General features: G+C 37.3%; 1 protein-coding gene and 1 long non-coding RNA gene across 8 annotated transcripts in view; one reads left to right on the top strand and one right to left on the bottom strand.

Moving 5' to 3' along the window:
• bag6 (BCL2 associated athanogene 6) overlaps nucleotides 1–12634 on the top strand; it is a 25497-nt gene extending 12863 nt beyond the window's left edge. For both annotated transcript variants that reach the window (XM_055013475.1, XM_055013474.1), the window contains exons 15-25: nucleotides 37–304; nucleotides 418–587; nucleotides 787–840; nucleotides 1945–2053; nucleotides 2193–2317; nucleotides 4886–5020; nucleotides 5753–5809; nucleotides 5911–6135; nucleotides 7352–7459; nucleotides 7545–7691; nucleotides 12075–12634. In XM_055013475.1, the coding sequence (XP_054869450.1) occupies nucleotides 37–304; nucleotides 418–587; nucleotides 787–840; nucleotides 1945–2053; nucleotides 2193–2317; nucleotides 4886–5020; nucleotides 5753–5809; nucleotides 5911–6135; nucleotides 7352–7459; nucleotides 7545–7691; nucleotides 12075–12170 (1494 nt within the window). In that variant the 3' untranslated portion in view covers nucleotides 12171–12634. The remainder of the gene's footprint in view (nucleotides 1–36; nucleotides 305–417; nucleotides 588–786; nucleotides 841–1944; nucleotides 2054–2192; nucleotides 2318–4885; nucleotides 5021–5752; nucleotides 5810–5910; nucleotides 6136–7351; nucleotides 7460–7544; nucleotides 7692–12074) is intronic.
• The window catches only part of LOC118471258 (uncharacterized), a 25007-nt gene continuing 14856 nt past the window's right edge, over nucleotides 8265–18415 (bottom strand). For 5 of the 6 annotated variants that reach the window (XR_008602699.1, XR_008602702.1, XR_008602698.1 and 2 more), the window contains one exon: nucleotides 8265–11764. This is a non-coding gene — a long non-coding RNA (uncharacterized LOC118471258). The remainder of the gene's footprint in view (nucleotides 11765–18415) is intronic. The other variant, XR_008602700.1, reaches the window with a different exon arrangement.

Below are 18415 nucleotides of genomic sequence, written 5' to 3'. Positions count from 1 at the left end.
AATCCTCACTCTTTGTTTTACTTTTTTAATTTCCAGGCCCAACCCATCTTTTCTCCACCCCCGCCTCCCTCTGGTACCACTCCTGCTCCCGGTGCAGGGCCCAACCCAACACCTAACCCCACCGCAGCAGCAGCAGCCGCCGATGCCCTCAACCCAGAGCTGTTCACAGGCATCGTCCGAGGCGTCCTGACCACCATGATGGGCTCTCTGGGCCAAGCTCAGAATGACACAGAGAGCATTGCCCAGTTCATGCAGAGGCTGTCTCAGGCAACCAACATCTTCATCAGTCCTGAGGACCCTACAGGTAAGTAACGAGCATCCACGTGTGTTTTGCTGTTCACACAGCAGATGATGATGTTATTCAGCCATGAAGTGTGTCAGAAAATGACTGCTGTATAATTAAATTGTGGTTCCCAGGGTTCTTCGGAGAGCTGCTGATGTTGGTGTGCCAGACGTTCACCATGTCAGACCTGGTGATGCTGCTTCATGGCCAGCACCAGCCCCTGGGCCGCATCCAGCCTCAGCTGTCCCAGTTCTTCACCCAGAACTACCTCAACGGCAGAGAGCCCACCGATGAGAACATTGCTGTCAGTACCACTCACCAGAAATTTAATTTTGTTTATAACTTTTGAGGGATTGTCAATCTGCAAATGCTGAAGTGTATTCCAAAATAGACACTGCTGCTTTACTTTAAATTTTTGCTCCTATCCTAGGTAATTTGTAACTGCTGTATTTTTTGTGTAGCTGACCAACAACTGGTACATTCCTTTGTTTTTCTTTCCACAGGCTGCTGCTGACAGTCTTGTAAATGAACTGGAGGAGTATATCGCTGAAAGCTTTGTAAGTATGTCACTGAAAGCTTTGTAAGCTTAATGCTTCTTAATATCCTCTGAACTCTCAGCAGTTTCTGGGAATTTTTGCACCTATCACATTTTTATTCACTGTGGGCTCATTTTTCACTGCAATATAAAGTCCTGCACCTCTATGGAAACTGCACAACTTTCACTACAAGCACAAGTGAACTCAAAAATATCTTTTGTGCGTATGACACATTTATAATGCCATGACTGATGAAAAGAAGAAAAAAATAAACTTGAATTTTTCTCTTTAATGTATTTTACAAAAATAATTTATTTTATTATTAAGTGCCTGCAGGTGCTTTAGTTCTGCTATATGACTGGGCCTTTTTACATTTTTGCAACCTATACAACCTCAGCGCTTTTCAGACTGTTGATCATGATCTTCCAACAACTTGCTATATACCGTTCTTGAGCTATATTTTTTTATTGATCCGGTACATTTTATTTTCCGCTTGTCTCTCTTGTCATCTCCTCTCTGCTCTGTGGAAACACTGCATGCAGTTTATCAGAAAAGTCAGAGACTTTTCTCACTGCTAGAGCTGTACAAAACAGCTAATGCTGCAGATTATTATTTTTTTTTACAGGTTTTGTAATTGAAACTTTGTTTTGTTTTTGTATCCTGACAGAAGCACATGAGCATATTACATAGGTTGCAGTCAAGGACTGTGAGAGGAAAATCTGACTATTCTCTTTTTTTAATTTCTAGCTCCAATTGAGTTTTTATGTTTTTCAAAGAAATTATGTTTCAAACCCAGCAGCAGCTTTGTGGCTCAGAGGGTTAATTGGGGGATATTTAGTAAAATAGATTACTTAGTTTCATCTTATAAGTATTCAATAAAAGTTTACATCAAATCTTTCTTTAAACGTATAATAAATCCACCTTTTAAGTATTAAATTTGCTCAAGATGGGAATGTTTAGTGAATAATTTGAACCCACCTTATCGGGTAAATCAGTTGTCAGTAATTCCCAGCAAAATATGTTATAGTCCTGTAATTAATTTGTATCTATGAGATTTTTAAGTCAACTTCATATCACCTGATTTTCAAATAATCACAGACACCTTTTGTTCTGAACTCCCAACAGAGAGAGTCTTCAGTGACGGTGTTGGAGGGCGTTGATATCACCCAGACCAACATGTCTTTCTTCAGGCAGCAGCTGATGCACATCGCTACACACATTCTGCGTTGCACTGGTAAACTTAAGTTTACGCTACTAGTGTTAAACTGTATGTAGTATTCCTAGTAGTAATCTAAATATGACTACTGCTGTTATTTTAAATAAGAAAAAAATTTAATATTTGTGGTGCTTAATTGATATTTTTTCTTATCTAGATGACACATTTGGGCTCCGCTTGCTACAGATGTGTAACCAAGCATTGTTTGAGTGTCTTGCCCTGAACCTGCATTGCTTGAGAGGAGACCAGAGGGCTCTAACTGCAGTCATCAACCACAGAATAGTGAGTGTACAGTTTCTGTTCATCCGGCCATTAACTGAAAGTGACACTAGAGTTTGCCGTATTAACTAACGATCTCAGTTATGACAATACAAGCCAGTTTTGCGCAACAGACTGAATATGTTCTCTTTCAGAAACTACACATTTTATTTCTCTTCGGAGATTATAGCTTTAGTTACACCGGTGTTCTCTGTCATAAGCCCTATTCACATGGGATTAGTATTACCTGGGGACCTCTGGTGATTTGTAATAATTGCCGAGGAGGTCGGTGATCTTAATCCCGTGCGAATGCCCCATGTCGGTAATTGGGAAAGTAATAATCCCCCGCAAATTACCAACTATATTTCGCCAAACACCGACGTCCTGGGATAATACTAGTCCCATGCGAATCTGCATCTCGGTGATTGGGGGGTATTTTAGTTGTTGTTGTTTTTTATTGCGCATCTTTTTCTACATCTTTCTCGGTTAAATTATGGAGGCTGCGGTGGAAATTATTGACAGCATTTTAGGAGCAAATGCAGGAGTAGTCCCATACACAACAGGCCTATGGAGCATTCACAGAAACGGCAAAATCAGATCAACAAGAAGAGGGAGATGTGGGAGGATATTGAGATGGATGACATACATAGCAGCATGCGGTAGGCGTATCTTTCAACAGGCTGAATCCAAACGCCCCGACTAGACAGCCCATTATCCCGACAACGCTGCCCGCTGTTCTCAAGTCACGTTGCTGCTTTGACGTGTATACTGTTGCTATGACGACTACAAACCACGTTAAAAGTGATCATTTTAACACGAACCACAAGCTTTCCATAAACCTAACCTAGTGGTTTTCATGCCTAAACCTAAGGAGACCCTAACAGTAGCGTTCTTAGAACATAGGCTTTTAATGTTTTAATGTTTATTCGCGCGACCGATGTCTGTATTTTTTTGCGTGTAGCGGCCGACCACTTTGTACATGGACGTGACAACAGCGGATGTTGCGACCTGCACAGATTTGACATCATATCCGGGCTGTAATGTCAGTAAATTCGAGTAAAATACAGACTTCGCTTATCCCGTGCGAATGTGCTTAAAGAAACACAGACATCCTGGAGTAATTCACAAATTACCAGAGATCCCCAGGTAATACTAATCCCGTGCGAATAGTACAATAGATGTATATAAAAAACAGTTTCAGAGTCTGAGAAGTGAAGCAATGCATTCTTTCTGACGGCCACCAGAGGGAGACTCCTCTGGTTTTAAAAAATCTGTATAGAAGTGTATGAGAAACTAGATCTACTTCTTCCTTGATTTGTTACCTCAGTATTTTTTCTAATGAGTTTATAGCCACAGTTGTGTAATTTATGGTCCCATTTAGAGGGCAATAGAAGATTAAGCAAGGTGTGTTTTAAAGCAGGGATTTCTTGTGGTTGACAGGTCATTGTTGTTTGGTCAAATTAAAAAACCTTAGGCTTCAGAGCTGTAGTCTATGGACCAGTGGGCTTTGTCACAGTGGCTACATCCCACTTTTAAATACTTTATGGTCTCTGCTTAATTTTTCTATACTTGCATTTGATTCACATATTGTATCGTATCGTAAATTATGTGATGTAATTAGAATGCTTATGCAGATAAAAAATCCACATCATTGGAATTAGTCTATGAGTTAAGTCTCTTTACATAGACTTTAAAACCAGTGTTAATTTGGCATCAGATTTTGATGTAGTTTTAGTCCTATGACAAACGTGTTGTATTTTTTGTCAAATTTTATTCATTAGATTTTTGTTGTTGGTTTTAGGCAACAAAAACTAAAAACATTTCAGTTTTCTATTTTTTATTATATATCATCGAAGCATTATCAGGTCACCATTTTGTGTGTTTCCTGAGAAGAAACACTAAATAGCTGGACAACATACGATTATACAACAATACCTTATTAGTGGGGGCTGCACAGTGGCGTAGTGGTTAGCACTTTTGCCTTGCAGCGAGAAGATCTCTGGTTCGCGTCCCGGCTTTCCCGGGATCTTTCTGCATGGAGTTTGCATGTTCTCCCTGTGCATGCGTGGGTTTTCTCCGGGTACTCCGGCTTCCTCCCACAGTCCAAAAATATGCTGAGGTTAATTGATTATTCTAAATTGCCCGTAGGTGTGAATGTGAGAGTGCTTGTTTGTCTTTGTATGTAGCCCTGCGACAGACTGGTGACCTGTCTAGGGTGTCCCCTGCCTTTGCCTGAGTCAGCTGGGATAGACTCCAGCCGCCCCCCGCGACCCTAGTGAGGATTAAGCGGTGTATAGATAATGGATGGATGGATGGATGGACTTTATTAGTGAACATCTATAAAAAGCTTTAGATGGAGCACCATAGTTACTCCTGGAACTGACTCGTTCCTTCTGACATCAAGATGCACTCCACCCACGTAAAAATAATGTTTCTGTTACAGCTACATCAGCTTTGTTGCATTAGTAGTGTTTCATGAACATTAGCTTACCTTTTCATAAATGTTAGCTGCTGCTTGCATTTTTAGAATTTTTCTCAGCTGTTCTTGTAGTTTTTCTGTTTAAAAACTTGTATTTTCTTTTGTTGCTCCAGCGGAGGATGTCCAGTGACATCAGCCCCAGCTTGGTCAACTGGATGACCAGCATGATGACGATGAGGCTGCAGGTCATTCTGGATCACATCCCTATCACACAGGAGCAGATCCAGAGCTACATCGTTCACACTCAGGTAACGGACCACAGCTTTACATACACCATATATTTTACCCTTCTCAGAATAAAGGTGGACCAACATAGTGTCTTGGCAGTTTCTGAAATAGTGACAACATTAGGTTGATTGATTCATGTACATGGATGGACATGCATTTCCATATAGAGTTATCCAAGTCGTCTATGAAAATTCCTAGATTTTTTTCATACCGCAGAAAATCTAAATTTCGCAGGGTCAGTTTTTTCCAATAAAAAAAACCCCAAAAACTCTAAAAACACAACATTTGGTCTGACTAGGTTGACAAAAAAAGTACAGGTGTGAGAGGTACTTCCAACTCATAACACATCTGTTTGAAATTTGTACAGTGTCAGAAAAAAAGATTAAAAAATCTTGTTCATCTATCAAAACAGTTAATTATATTTCATGACTGTTTCACAAATTGCAGTGAGACCTGTATGGTTGGACACATGTTGGAGGAAATCAGAGCTCACCTAGATGATGTGGCCTTTCAATTACACTCAGGTTTAAAATCAGTTATTTACCTTTATTTATTTTTGGTATTTGCCCCAAATGTAGTTTTGTAACTGATGTCCATTTTAGTTTCTGCATCAGTTTCCTGCAGAACAGCATGTACATGTATGTAACATGCAGATGGAGCAGTCCCTCTTATCTGATGGCTGTTACATATCATGTTACTCTGGACAATGCGTCTGAAATGGCTAATAAATATTAGATGGCTTTCTTTCACAGAGAGATCAGTCTTCTGCAACTTGCACCCAAGAGGCTGATCGAGCCCAAAGTGCAACGGTAAGTTTGACGTGTGTGAGAGTTCACATGGACTTGGTTTGACATTTCAGCTCTTGCATTCACTCGGAGTTCCCTAATTTTCCTGCTCTCCTCCTCCAAAGATCGGGGACACCCTCTCACCGGCTGCAGCCACCACAGCAGAGGAGGCCATGTCGGTGTCACACGACACACGAGCATCGTCACGGGAGACGAGGGTGTTGCCAGGAGACCTGGGAGCCTCAGGAGGAGCCGCACCGTTAGGTGGCGACATGGCAGCAGCAGGAGCTGAGGGAGGGAGTGAGGAGTCTGGTGGAGAGTCTGAGGCCTGGGCTGCTGCTGTTCCTCCTGTAAGAGCCCCACGGCTTGTTTTAACATGAATGTTTTTGTTTGTTTGCTCAGGGAAAAGTAGTTGTTTTCATGTAGCTGTCACTAGAGCTGCAACTATTTATAAGTCTGTCAAAAACTAAATTATGCAGAAACTATTTGATGATTAACGTCAAATACACTGAACTTTTTTGGTTACATTCATCTAACAGCAAACTGAAGATCTTTAGTTTGTGGACAAAACAAGACATTTAAGGACATCATGCGGGGCTTTGGGAAGCACTAAACATTTTTCACCATTTTCTGACAAGTAATAAAGCGATTTATGTAGAAGATAATTGTTAGTTGCAGCCCTAGCTGTCAAAATCTTAGTCTTAAACTCCTAGTTGAAAGTTGTCATAAATAATTGCAATAAATTTTTGCTGTTCATGTTATGTCTTTATGACCAGCAGATTGCTGGTGTTTGCACCTTTTGAACATCAGTTTTTTGCTGAAAATTTAAGAAAACACCTCCTCAAAGTTACTGGACTCCCCTTTTGTTATTTGGCACAAACTGTTTCTATAGCAGTGCTGTTTAGCTTTGCAGCAACTGAATCCATGATGTTAATATCACTGAAATGCAAGTAGCATATTAAAAAGTAAGCGCATTAAGATAAACTGTTGGTTCCATTAAACTACAGCAGAAGAAGGAGACACAAACCATCTCAGGAACAGTGATTTAAACAAGACGTAGTTTCATCTAGTAGTTTTTATAAAGATGAATGGAAATGATTTTAAGAGAGTCAGCTCAAATAAGTATGGCAGGCCTATTAATGACTAAATGTCCTTCCTTTCACTCCTTTTCTTTGCTTTGCTTTAAATTTACATCGTCCTGTTACTATCAATGGAATTACTCAGACTTTGTGGAAAGACAGACTAATGTTTGTGATCCACAAATTACATCTTTCATCAGCCTTATTTTATGTAAAATTTAAAGGACAAGGTGTGTTTTGGGATGCTGTAGTTGTGTCCATATTGGCCACCAAGAGATTCCTTTGTAAAATAATTCCACTGCAGGAGATTGGTACAAAAAAGCATATTAAACTTAATTAAGTCAAAACCTATTCTTAGTCTTTATTTGCAGAAATCCCTATGTGTGTCTCTTGCTGAGCTGCACTGGAGGGTTATATGAGCCTTTAATTTAAAATATACTCCTGATAAATCAGATCAACCCTTGTTTATCTACTGTATGTGTTGCAGGAATGGGTGCCCATCATCAGGTGTGACATGATGACTCAAAGGAAAATGAAGGCTCAGCCTCCGCTGTCCGATGCCTATTTACACGGCATGCCAGCAAAACGCAGAAAGGTAAGCAGATCAGTTGTAACTTTTATTTTTATTATAAAATATAAGTATTGCATATCTTATTCGTCTTCGTGCCGTTTGTTTTTAGACGGGACAGGGTGGTGGAAGCCTCCTCTCCATCTCTGACGCAGTGAGCCAAGCAGCCAGGACGGCCGGAGTGAAGCCCATCACGTCTGGGGAGCGGTTACAAGACGATCTGGAGACCCAGGAGCTGAAGGAAGCATATGCAGAGCAGGTAGCTCAATCTTACACACTGCATATCATTTAAGCTCATAATGACCCAATTTGGTCCTTTGCTTTCATAGATTTAGCCATTATTTGCATTAGTTATTTGTAGCATTAACTACATTTTTTATCGAATTTGAAAGTGAAGATAGATGTCTTTACATTTTACTAACTGTTGATCAGACTGTCTCATGAGTACCACCTAATACAAGGAACTATTGTAAATGTAAACATATATATATATATATTTATTTCTACCTACAGTACAATTCATAAACATCAACTAAAAATAAATAAAAATGAGACGGTTCTGGCCCTTCCTCTTGCTTAGTTACAGGATTTTGGAATGTCTGATTACTAAGTTCAATTTCTTGTCAGTGTTGCAGAGTCTAACATGTGAGCTAGCTTTTGAAAACGTCTAGTCAGACTGTTTATAATCAATAGCCATCTAAATACTTGCACATGTTTGGATTAATAGAAATACATTCAAATCATGTAAATGGAACGTTTTATTCGTATTATTTACCAGGAAGGCCTTTAATGAAGGTGTAGCCAGTGTCATATACCACTGCAGATCTAACAATTCAATTCAATTCAATTTTATTTATATAGCGCCAATTACAGTCAAATTGTCTCGAGACGCTTTACAGACACCATATGCCTGAACCCCAGAGCAAGCCAAAAGGCGACAGTGGCAAGGAAAACACCCTTTTAACAGGGAAAAAAACCTCGAGCAGAACTCGGCTCTTTATGTGGGGGGACCCATCTGCTGCTGGCCGGGCGGGTTGAGAGGGACAGAAGAGGTAGAGAGGTAGAGATAGAGGGATGGAGGTAGAGGGGAAGAGGTAGAGGGGTAGAGATGGAGGGGTAGAGATAGAGATAGAGGGATACAGATAGAGGGATAGAGGTAGAGATAGAGGGGTAGAGGTAGAGATAGAGAGGTGGGGGGGACACAAGGACCATAAAACACACAGTATAATACATGCATGATAAGACAGATGATACATGCGAAGTACAACTAACATGGGAACTAATTATAGTTTACTGCTATGGTGTATGGCTCTGGCATTAAATATACTACATATATAGCTGGTGGTAAATTCAAAAATATGTAGATGAGCAAATCAAGTATAGTAAGGGCAATGCAGAGTAGATTGGTGGAAATGGGCAGCTGGAGGTGGGAGAACAACCACACATCTGAAGCATCCAGTTCTGGGACCAGGGACACTCGGAGAAAGGACACAGAAAGAAACAGAGTGAGTGTAATGCAATAATGGTATATATTGTAAATACATAGGTAGTTAGAGAAGGGCTCAGTGCATCAAGAGAGGTTCCCCAGCAGCCTAGGCCTATAGCAGCATAACTAGGGGCAAACTAAAGGGACGTCAAGAGGGGAAGTCAGTTGTGCAAATGAAAACACCAGCATACCCCGTCAGGGTCCCCCAGTCAGCCCTAACTATAAGCTTTGTCAAAAAGGAAGGTTTTAAGCCTGGTCTTAAAAATAGAGAGGGTGTCCACCTCCTGAACCCAAACTGGGAGCTGGTTCCACAGGAGAGGAGCTGATAACTGAAGGCTCTGCCTCCCATTCTACTTTTAGAGATTCTAGGAACAACAAGTAAGCCTGCAGTCTGAGAGTGAAGAGTTCTGCTAGGATAATATGGTACTATCAGGTCTTTAAGATATGATGGAGATTAGTTGTTAAGAGCTTTATATGTCAGAAGAAGGATTTTGAATTCTATTCTAGATTTAACAGGAAGCCAATGAAGAGAAACCAATATAGGAGAAATATGATCTCTCTTGCTAACTCCCGTCAGTACTCTGGCTGCAGCATTTTGGATCAGTTGTAGATGTTTCAGAGAGCTATTGGGACAACCTGATAATAAGGAATTACAGTAGTCAAGCCTAGAAGTAACAAATGCATGGACTAGTTTTTCTGCATCACTCTGAGACAGGATGTTCCTGATTTTCACAATATTTCTCAGGTGGAAAAAGGAAGTCCTACAGATTTGTTTTATGTGCGAGTTAAAGGACATGTCCTGGTCAAAGATAACACCGAGGTTCGTCACAGTAGTACTGGAGGCCAATGTAATGCCATCCAGAGTAACTATATGCTTTGAAAGCAATTCTCTAAGATGTTTGGGGCCAAACACAATGACTTCAGTCTTGTCTGAATTTAGTAGTAAGAAATTATAGGTCATCCAGGTCTTTATGTCCTTAAGACAATCTTGCAGTCTAGCTAGCTGATTAGTTTCATTTGGCTTCATAGATAAATACAATTGAGTGTCGTCAGCATAACAATGGAAATTAATACAGTGCTTCCTAATAATATTGCCTAAGGGAAGCATGTATAATGTGAACAGTATTGGTCCTAAGACAGAACCCTGAGGAACTCCATGATTAACCCTAGTATTCTCAGAAGAGTCTTTGTTGACGTGCACAAACTGGAACCTGTCTGATAAGTAGGATTTAAACCAGTCCAGTGCTGTCCTTTTAATGCCAATACAATGTTCTAGTCGCTGTAATAAAAGTTTGTGGTCGATTGTATCGAATGCTGCACTAAGGTCCAATAAAATAAGTATAGAGACCAGTCCATTATCTGACGCTATGATAAGGTTATTAACAGCATTCTCTTTACTGATACCATGTAGACTAGAGTGTGCTGTTTCTCTAATATCAGGGCATTAATACTGAGGCTAGCTCAAACAGAAGCACCCATCGTAATGCCAGCAATCAGAGCAGTTTCATGTATTTCAAGCACATTTTCATGCACTACACTATCTGTACTGGTAGAAATAAAAGTAGATATGTATACATTTCCAATAGTACTTGTCATAAAGGTAGATAATTAACATTAATTGCATCTTTAACATGGTACTGATGGGACAGTCTGATCAACAGCAAAGTGTAACCAGCCACTATCACACAGCACCTTCGGTTGGAAGGTGGCACGTTGTTGCTGGTATTTAGAGTACACTAAATTTGCCACCTGACAGCACTTTTGTTTAGGACTACATTTTCACAGCCATAGAGCAAGTATGTGTAGAAATACAATACTTTAACAGTCCTGCAGAGGGGAAATTCTCTTTTCACAAAGGCCAGCTTGTTAGAAAGCTGTGGTCAGCCACTCCAAGGCGCCCATGGAGCAGATAGGATTATGGCTTACACTAAAATACATTTTGCTGCTAAATCCATTCACAGCAAGCTAATAGGCTTGTTTCTCTGCCAGCAGTCCTCTCTGCTTCTTCCAACTGAAGGCATGCACACTGTCATCTACTGTAGATAACACACTGACTATGTGGATAAGTACCTCATACAGTAACACTTAAAGAAACCAAAACTGCCTTTAATGTGCCTTTAATGACACAAACCACTTTCCAACTTGAAATCGGAAGGCGCCTCTTGGCTACAAATCCAATTGCATTTAAATATTGCCACACCCAGAACAGACTGTCACATCTGTATGCAAATTTAATACCACTGCCATAATTGTGTATACAGTATAATATTTCTTTACTGATAAATCAAATGCAGTTACTGTTAAGAACTACTACTCTTGTCTTTTCTGTTGTTGGGGTTTATACTTCAAAAACATCTGATTGTAAAATAATTTTGCGTGTCACTGTCACAAAAACTCACTGTACGTTAACTTTATTTGAGTTAACCAGTGACTTTAGTAAGTCTGCCTAATCATAACAGAGAGCTGGAGCATTTTAACCAAAGTTACAAACCCGTTTCCCAAATTTATGGAAGGGGAAGTAGTAAGTATTATTATTACAAGCATTCCTTGTGAATAAGTGATGTAAATGCCATATTAAGATCTGTATGATTTAATGTATAATCATGCTCCCTACTTTTAAATAACAGTTGTTTAGACGGTTCTAGCCCTCTCATTAATTAGTGGTATGACATTTCTTAGAACTAAAGCTTATTTGCTTGTGTTAAATAATAAATAGAAATAACTTTACCTCAGTATTAATCTTGAAGTTATGGATGTGACATTTTAATAACCAGCCAAGAAAACTGTCCATTAAACTCACCATGACTCGCCACCTCTGAAGGGTCTTCTTCCTGGTTGTAATACAGCTGTGATGGAGACATGACATTCAGCCTGTTAATACCCCGGGGTTATCAGAAAGGTGTCTGTTTAAACCTGATAAATAAATGTAGGTATGGAATAAATGATTAACAAAAAGCTACCATTCTCATCTAAACATGTGAAGCAAAACAACATTGTAAAAACTTTTTTTGCTGGTTTTTAGTCATTTCTCTTGATACAACTGTGATATTTTTTTCCTTAACAAAGCTCAAAAGTTCAAATTAATCTTCTAACACAAGTGTTGCATGTCCCACTATGATGATAATCACACTTGTTCTTTTCTTCTCTTCTTCTCAGGTTAAATCAGACATTAAGAAACGAGTGAGGGAAGACCCGGATTTTAACTCTCAGCAATTCCCTAATGCACACAGAGCTTTTTCATCAGACTCATAATCACAGTCATGCAGCGCTAAAGCTGTTTTCTTCTCCATCTGCATTATTTTGGATCTTCATTTGATGAGCAGTCGGTGCAGCTTCACCCCAAAACCATCTGTCGACCATTTTAAGCAGCTCTCTTACAACATGCTAATGTGACTACTTCCCCAGTGCCTATTTATTGCTTTGCATTTATTTTGGTCCAACTTTTGCTGAGAGAATGTTCCTTATTGACAAGGTATTATACCACATAAGTTTGAGTAAATCAGTTCACTTTAATTCTGTTTGAATTTGTGTGTTTTGTCTGTGTTTCTTTGCCTTGCTATCCTCGTGTCGCTTTGTTAGTATGGAGCCTGAATCCTCATTGTTTAGCGGACTTTTCCCTTCCTCTCAGTACTCGCGAACACAAGAGAAGACTTTCATGTGATGCTGTTTGGTACATGAATGTAAAGTAAGCTTAATAAAAGTCTTGATAAGTACAAGAGTGCAGTTGTTTTTGTTCTGGTAACATTAATTCTGACACCAGTTTGAAGCAGAATGATTTCTTGATACATATATAAGTGCTTGGTTTATATCTAGTGAGCAGAATCAACTAGAAAAGCACTCGGAGTGCAGTACTCTGCCAAGGCTGCTCGGTTCACTAAAACGTATGTTAAGACGGACTAAACTGTGACCTTTTTCCCGCACTTTGGACAACATACTAAACTGACATTTTAATAATGTTTTGGACGACATAATGCACTATGACATTTTTTCCACATTTTGGACGACATACTAATCTATGATGTTTTTGTGGAGTTTTCGACGACAGACTAAACTATGATGTTTTTGTGACATTTCCGACGACATGCTAAACTACAATATTTTTGTGACTTTTCGGACGACATACTAAACTATGATTATCATACTAAACTATGAAATCATGAATTTTGGTGCCAAAGAACGCCATACTACACTATGTCGAAAAAGAAATGCGATTCTTCAACATGTGAAAATGTGCCATATGATGAAATAATGTAAAGGAGGCCATGAAAAAGACTCCAGAAAGGTTTTCTTTGAAAAAAAAATCATCATGAATTTTGGCGCCAAAAAAACGCCATAGTATACTATGTCGAAAAAAAAATGCGATTTCATCATATGGCATGTTTTTACATGTTTGAAAAGTGGCATTTTTTTCGACATAGTATAGTAAGGCGTTTTTTTGGTGCCAAAATTCCTGATGTTTTTTTTTTTCAAAGAAAACCTTTCTGGAGAGTTTTTCACGCCCCCCTTTACATTATTTCATCATATGGCACGTTTTTACAACATGTTTCAAAAGTGGCATTTTTTTCGACATAGTATAGTAAGGCGTTTTTTTGGCGCCAAAATTCATGATGTTTTTTTTTCAAAGAAAACCTTTCTGGAGAGTTTTTCACGGCCTCCTTTACATTATTTCATCATATGGCACGTTTTTACAACATGTTTGAAAAATGGCATTTTTTTTCGACATAGTATAGTAAGGCTTTTTTTTGCGCCAAAATTCATGATGGTTTTTTTTTTCAAAGAAAATCTTTCTGGACTGATTTTCACGCCCTCCTTTACATTATTTCATCATATGGCACGTTTTTACAACATGTTTCAAAAGTGGCATTTTTTTCGACATAGTATAGTAAGGCGTTTTTTTGGCGCCAAAATTCATGATTTTTTTTTTTCAAAGAAAACCTTTCTGGAGAGTTTTTCACGGCCTCCTTTACATTATTTCATCATATGGCACGTTTTTACAACATGTTTGAAAAATGGCTTTTTTTTTTCGACATAGTATAGTAAGGCGTTTTTTTGGCGCCAAAATTCATGATGTTTTTTTTTTTCAAAGAAAACCTTTCTGGAGAGTTTTTCACGGCCTCCTTTACATTATTTCATCATATGGCACGTTTTTACAACATGTTTGAAAAATGGCTTTTTTTTTTCGACATAGTATAGTAAGGCGTTTTTTTTTGCACCAAAATTCCTGATGTTTTTTTTTTTTCAAAGAAAACCTTTCTGGAGAGTTTTTCACGGCCTCCTTTACATTATTTCATCATATGGCACGTTTTTACAACATGTTTGAAAAATGGCTTTTTTTTTTGACATAGTATAGTAAGGCTTTTTTTTGCGCCAAAATTCATGATGGTTTTTTTTTCAAAGAAAATCTTTCTGGACTGATTTTCACACCCTCCTTTACATTATTTCATCATATGGCACGTTTTTACAACATGTTTGAAAAATGGCTTTTTTTTTTCGACATAGTATAGTAAGGCGTTTTTTTTTGCACCAAAATTCCTGATGTTTTTTTTTTTTTTCAAAGAAAACCTTTCTGGAGAGTTTTTCACGGCCTCCTTTACATTATTTCATCATATGGCACGTTTTTACAACATGTTTGAAAAATGGCTTTTTTTTTTGACATAGTATAGTAAGGCGTTTTTTTTGCGCCAAAATTCATGATGGTTTTTTTTTCAAAGAAAATCTTTCTGGACTGATTTTCACACCCTCCTTTACATTATTTCATCATATGGCGCGTTTTTACAACATGTTTGAAAAATGGCATTTTTTTCGACATAGTATAGTAAGGCGTTTTTTTGGCGCCAAAATTCATGATTTTTTTTTTTTCAAAGAAAACCTTTCTGGAGAGTTTTTCACGGCCTCCTTTACATTATTTCATCATATGGCACGTTTTTACAACATGTTTGAAAAATGGCTTTTTTTTTTCGACATAGTATAGTAAGGCGTTTTTTTGGCGCCAAAATTCATGATTTTTTTTTTTCAAAGAAAACCTTTCTGGAGAGTTTTTCACGGCCTCCTTTACATTATTTCATCATATGGCACGTTTTTACAACATGTTTGAAAAATGGCTTTTTTTTTGACATAGTATAGTAAGGCTTTTTTTTGCGCCAAAATTCATGATGGTTTTTTTTTTCAAAGAAAATCTTTCTGGACTGATTTTCACACCCTCCTTTACATTATTTCATCATATGGCACGTTTTTACAACATGTTTGAAAAATGGCTTTTTTTTTTCGACATAGTATAGTAAGGCGTTTTTTTTTGCACCAAAATTCCTGATGTTTTTTTTTTTTTTCAAAGAAAACCTTTCTGGAGAGTTTTTCACGGCCTCCTTTACATTATTTCATCATATGGCACGTTTTTACAACATGTTTGAAAAATGGCTTTTTTTTTTGACATAGTATAGTAAGGCGTTTTTTTTGCGCCAAAATTCATGATGGTTTTTTTTTCAAAGAAAATCTTTCTGGACTGATTTTCACACCCTCCTTTACATTATTTCATCATATGGCACGTTTTTACAACATGTTTGAAAAATGGCATTTTTTTTCGACATAGTATAGTAAGGCGTTTTTTTGGCGCCAAAATTCATGATTTTTTTTTTTTCAAAGAAAACCTTTCTGGAGAGTTTTTCACGGCCTCCTTTACATTATTTCATCATATGGCACGTTTTTACAACATGTTTGAAAAATGGCATTTTTTTTCGACATAGTATAGTAAGGCTTTTTTTTGCGCCAAAATTCATGATGGTTTTTTTTTCAAAGAAAATCTTTCTGGACTGATTTTCACACCCTCCTTTACATTATTTCATCATATGGCACGTTTTTACAACATGTTTGAAAAATGGCTTTTTTTTTTCGACATAGTATAGTAAGGCGTTTTTTTTTGCACCAAAATTCCTGATGTTTTTTTTTTTTCAAAGAAAACCTTTCTGGAGAGTTTTTCACGGCCTCCTTTACATTATTTCATCATATGGCACGTTTTTACAACATGTTTGAAAAATGGCATTTTTTTGTTCGACATAGTATACTATGGCGTTTTTTTTGCGCCATAATTCATGGTGTTTTTTTTTTCAAAGAAAACCTTTCTGTACTGTTTTTCACGGCCTCCTTTACATTATTTCATGATATGACACGTTTTAGCAACATGTTGAAAAATCACATTTTTTTTCGACTATGGCGTTTTTTTTGCGCCAAAATTCTGGATGTTTTTTTTTCAAAGAAAACCTTTCTGGAGTGTTTTTCACGGCCTCCTTTACATTATTTCATCATATGGCACGTTTTTACAACATGTTTGAAAAATGGCATTTTTTTTTGACATAGTATAGTAAGGCGTTTTTTTTGCGCCAAAATTCATGATGGTTTTTTTTTCAAAGAAATCCTTTCTGGACTGTTTTTCACGCCCTCCTTTACATTATTTCATCATATGGCACGTTTTTACAACATGTTTGAAAAGTGGCATTTTTTTCGACATAGTATAGTAAGGCGTTTTTTTGGTGCCAAAATTCATGATGTTTTTTTTTTCAAAGAAAACCTTTCTGGAGAGTTTTTCACGGCCTCCTTTACATTATTTCATCATATGGCACGTTTTTACAACATGTTTGAAAAATGGCATTTTTTTTCGACATAGTATAGTAAGGCGTTTTTTTTGCGCCAAAATTCATGATGGTTTTTTTTTCAAAGAAAATCTTTCTGGACTGATTTTCACACCCTCCTTTACATTATTTCATCATATGGCGCGTTTTTACAACATGTTTGAAAAATGGCATTTTTTTCGACATAGTATAGTAAGGCGGGTTTTTTTGCGCCAAAATTCCTGATGTTTTTTTTTTTCAAAGAAACCCTTTCTGGAGAGTTTTTCACGGCCTCCTTTACATTATTTCATCATATGGCACATTTTTACAACATGTTTGAAAAATGGCATTTTTTTTTCGACATAGTATAGTAAGGCGTTTTTTTTGCGCCAAAATTCATGATGTTTTTTTTTTCAAAGAAAACCTTTCTGGACTGTTTTTCACGCCCTCCTTTACATTATTTCATCATATGGCACGTTTTTACAACATGTTTCAAAAGTGGCATTTTTTTCGACATAGTATGGTAAGGCGTTTTTTTGGCACCAAAATTCATGATGGTTTTTTTTTCAAAGAAAACCTTTCTGGAGAGTGTTTCACGGCCTCCTTTACATTATTTCATCATATGGCACGTTTTTACAACATGTTTGAAAAATGGCATTTTTTTTTCGACATAGTATAGTAAGGCGTTTTTTTTTGCGCCAAAATTCCTGATGTTTTTTTTTTTTCAAAGAAAACCTTTCTGGAGAGTTTTTCACGGCCTCCTTTACATTATTTCATCATATGGCACGTTTTTACAACATGTTTGAAAAATGGCTTTTTTCTTTGACATAGTATAGTAAGGCGTTTTTTTTGCGCCAAAATTCATGATGGTTTTTTTTTTTTCAAAGAAAATCTTTCTGGACTGATTTTCACACCCTCCTTTACATTATTTCATCATATGGCACGTTTTTACAACATGTTTGAAAAATGGCATTTTTTTTTCGACATAGTATAGTAAGGCGTTTTTTTTGGTGCCAAAATTCATGATGTTTTTTTTTTTTTCAAAAAAAACCTTTCTGGACTGTTTTTCACGGCCTCCTTTACATTATTTCATGATATGGCACATTTTCACAACGTGTTGGAAAAATCGCTTTATTTTTTCGACATAGTATACTATGCCATTCTTTTTGCGCCAAAATTCCTGATTTTTTTTTTTCAAAGAAAATCTTTCTGGACTGATTTTCATGGCCTCCTTTACATTATTTCATCATATGGCACGTTTTTGCAACATGTTGAAAAATCACATTTTTTTTCGACTATGGCGTTTTTTTTGCGCCAAAATTCTGGATGATTGTTTTTTTCAAAGAAAACCTTTCTGGAGTGTTTTTCACACCCTCCTTTACATTATTTCATCATATGGCATGTTTTTACAACATGTTTGAAAAATCGCATTTTTTTTGCGACATAGTATAGTAAGGCGTTTTTTTGCGCCAAAATTCATGATGATTTTTTTTCAAAGAAAACCTTTCTGGAGTGTTTTTCACGGCCTCCTTTACATTATTTCATCATATGGCACGTTTTTACAACATGTTTGAAAAATGCCATTTTTTTTCCGACATAGTATAGTAAGGCGTTTTTTTTGCGCCAAAATTCATGATGATTTTTTTTTCAAAGAAAACCTTTCTGGAGTGTTTTTCACGGCCTCCTTTACATTATTTCATCATATGGCACGTTTTTACAACATGTTTGAAAAATCCCATTTTTTTTCGACATAGTATAGTAAGCCGTTTTTTTGCGCCAAAATTCATGATTTTTTTTTCAAAGAAAACCTTTCTGGAGTGTTTTTCACGGCCTCCTTTACATTATTTCATCATATGGCACGTTTTTACAACATGTTTGAAAAATCGCATTTTTTTT

The sequence above is a fragment of the Amphiprion ocellaris genome, chromosome 9 (assembly GCF_022539595.1).
Source record: "Amphiprion ocellaris isolate individual 3 ecotype Okinawa chromosome 9, ASM2253959v1, whole genome shotgun sequence".
NCBI lineage: Eukaryota > Metazoa > Chordata > Actinopteri > Pomacentridae > Amphiprion > Amphiprion ocellaris.
The sequence above is the reverse complement of the archived record's forward strand: the minus strand, read 5'-3'. Positions and strand labels throughout refer to the sequence as shown.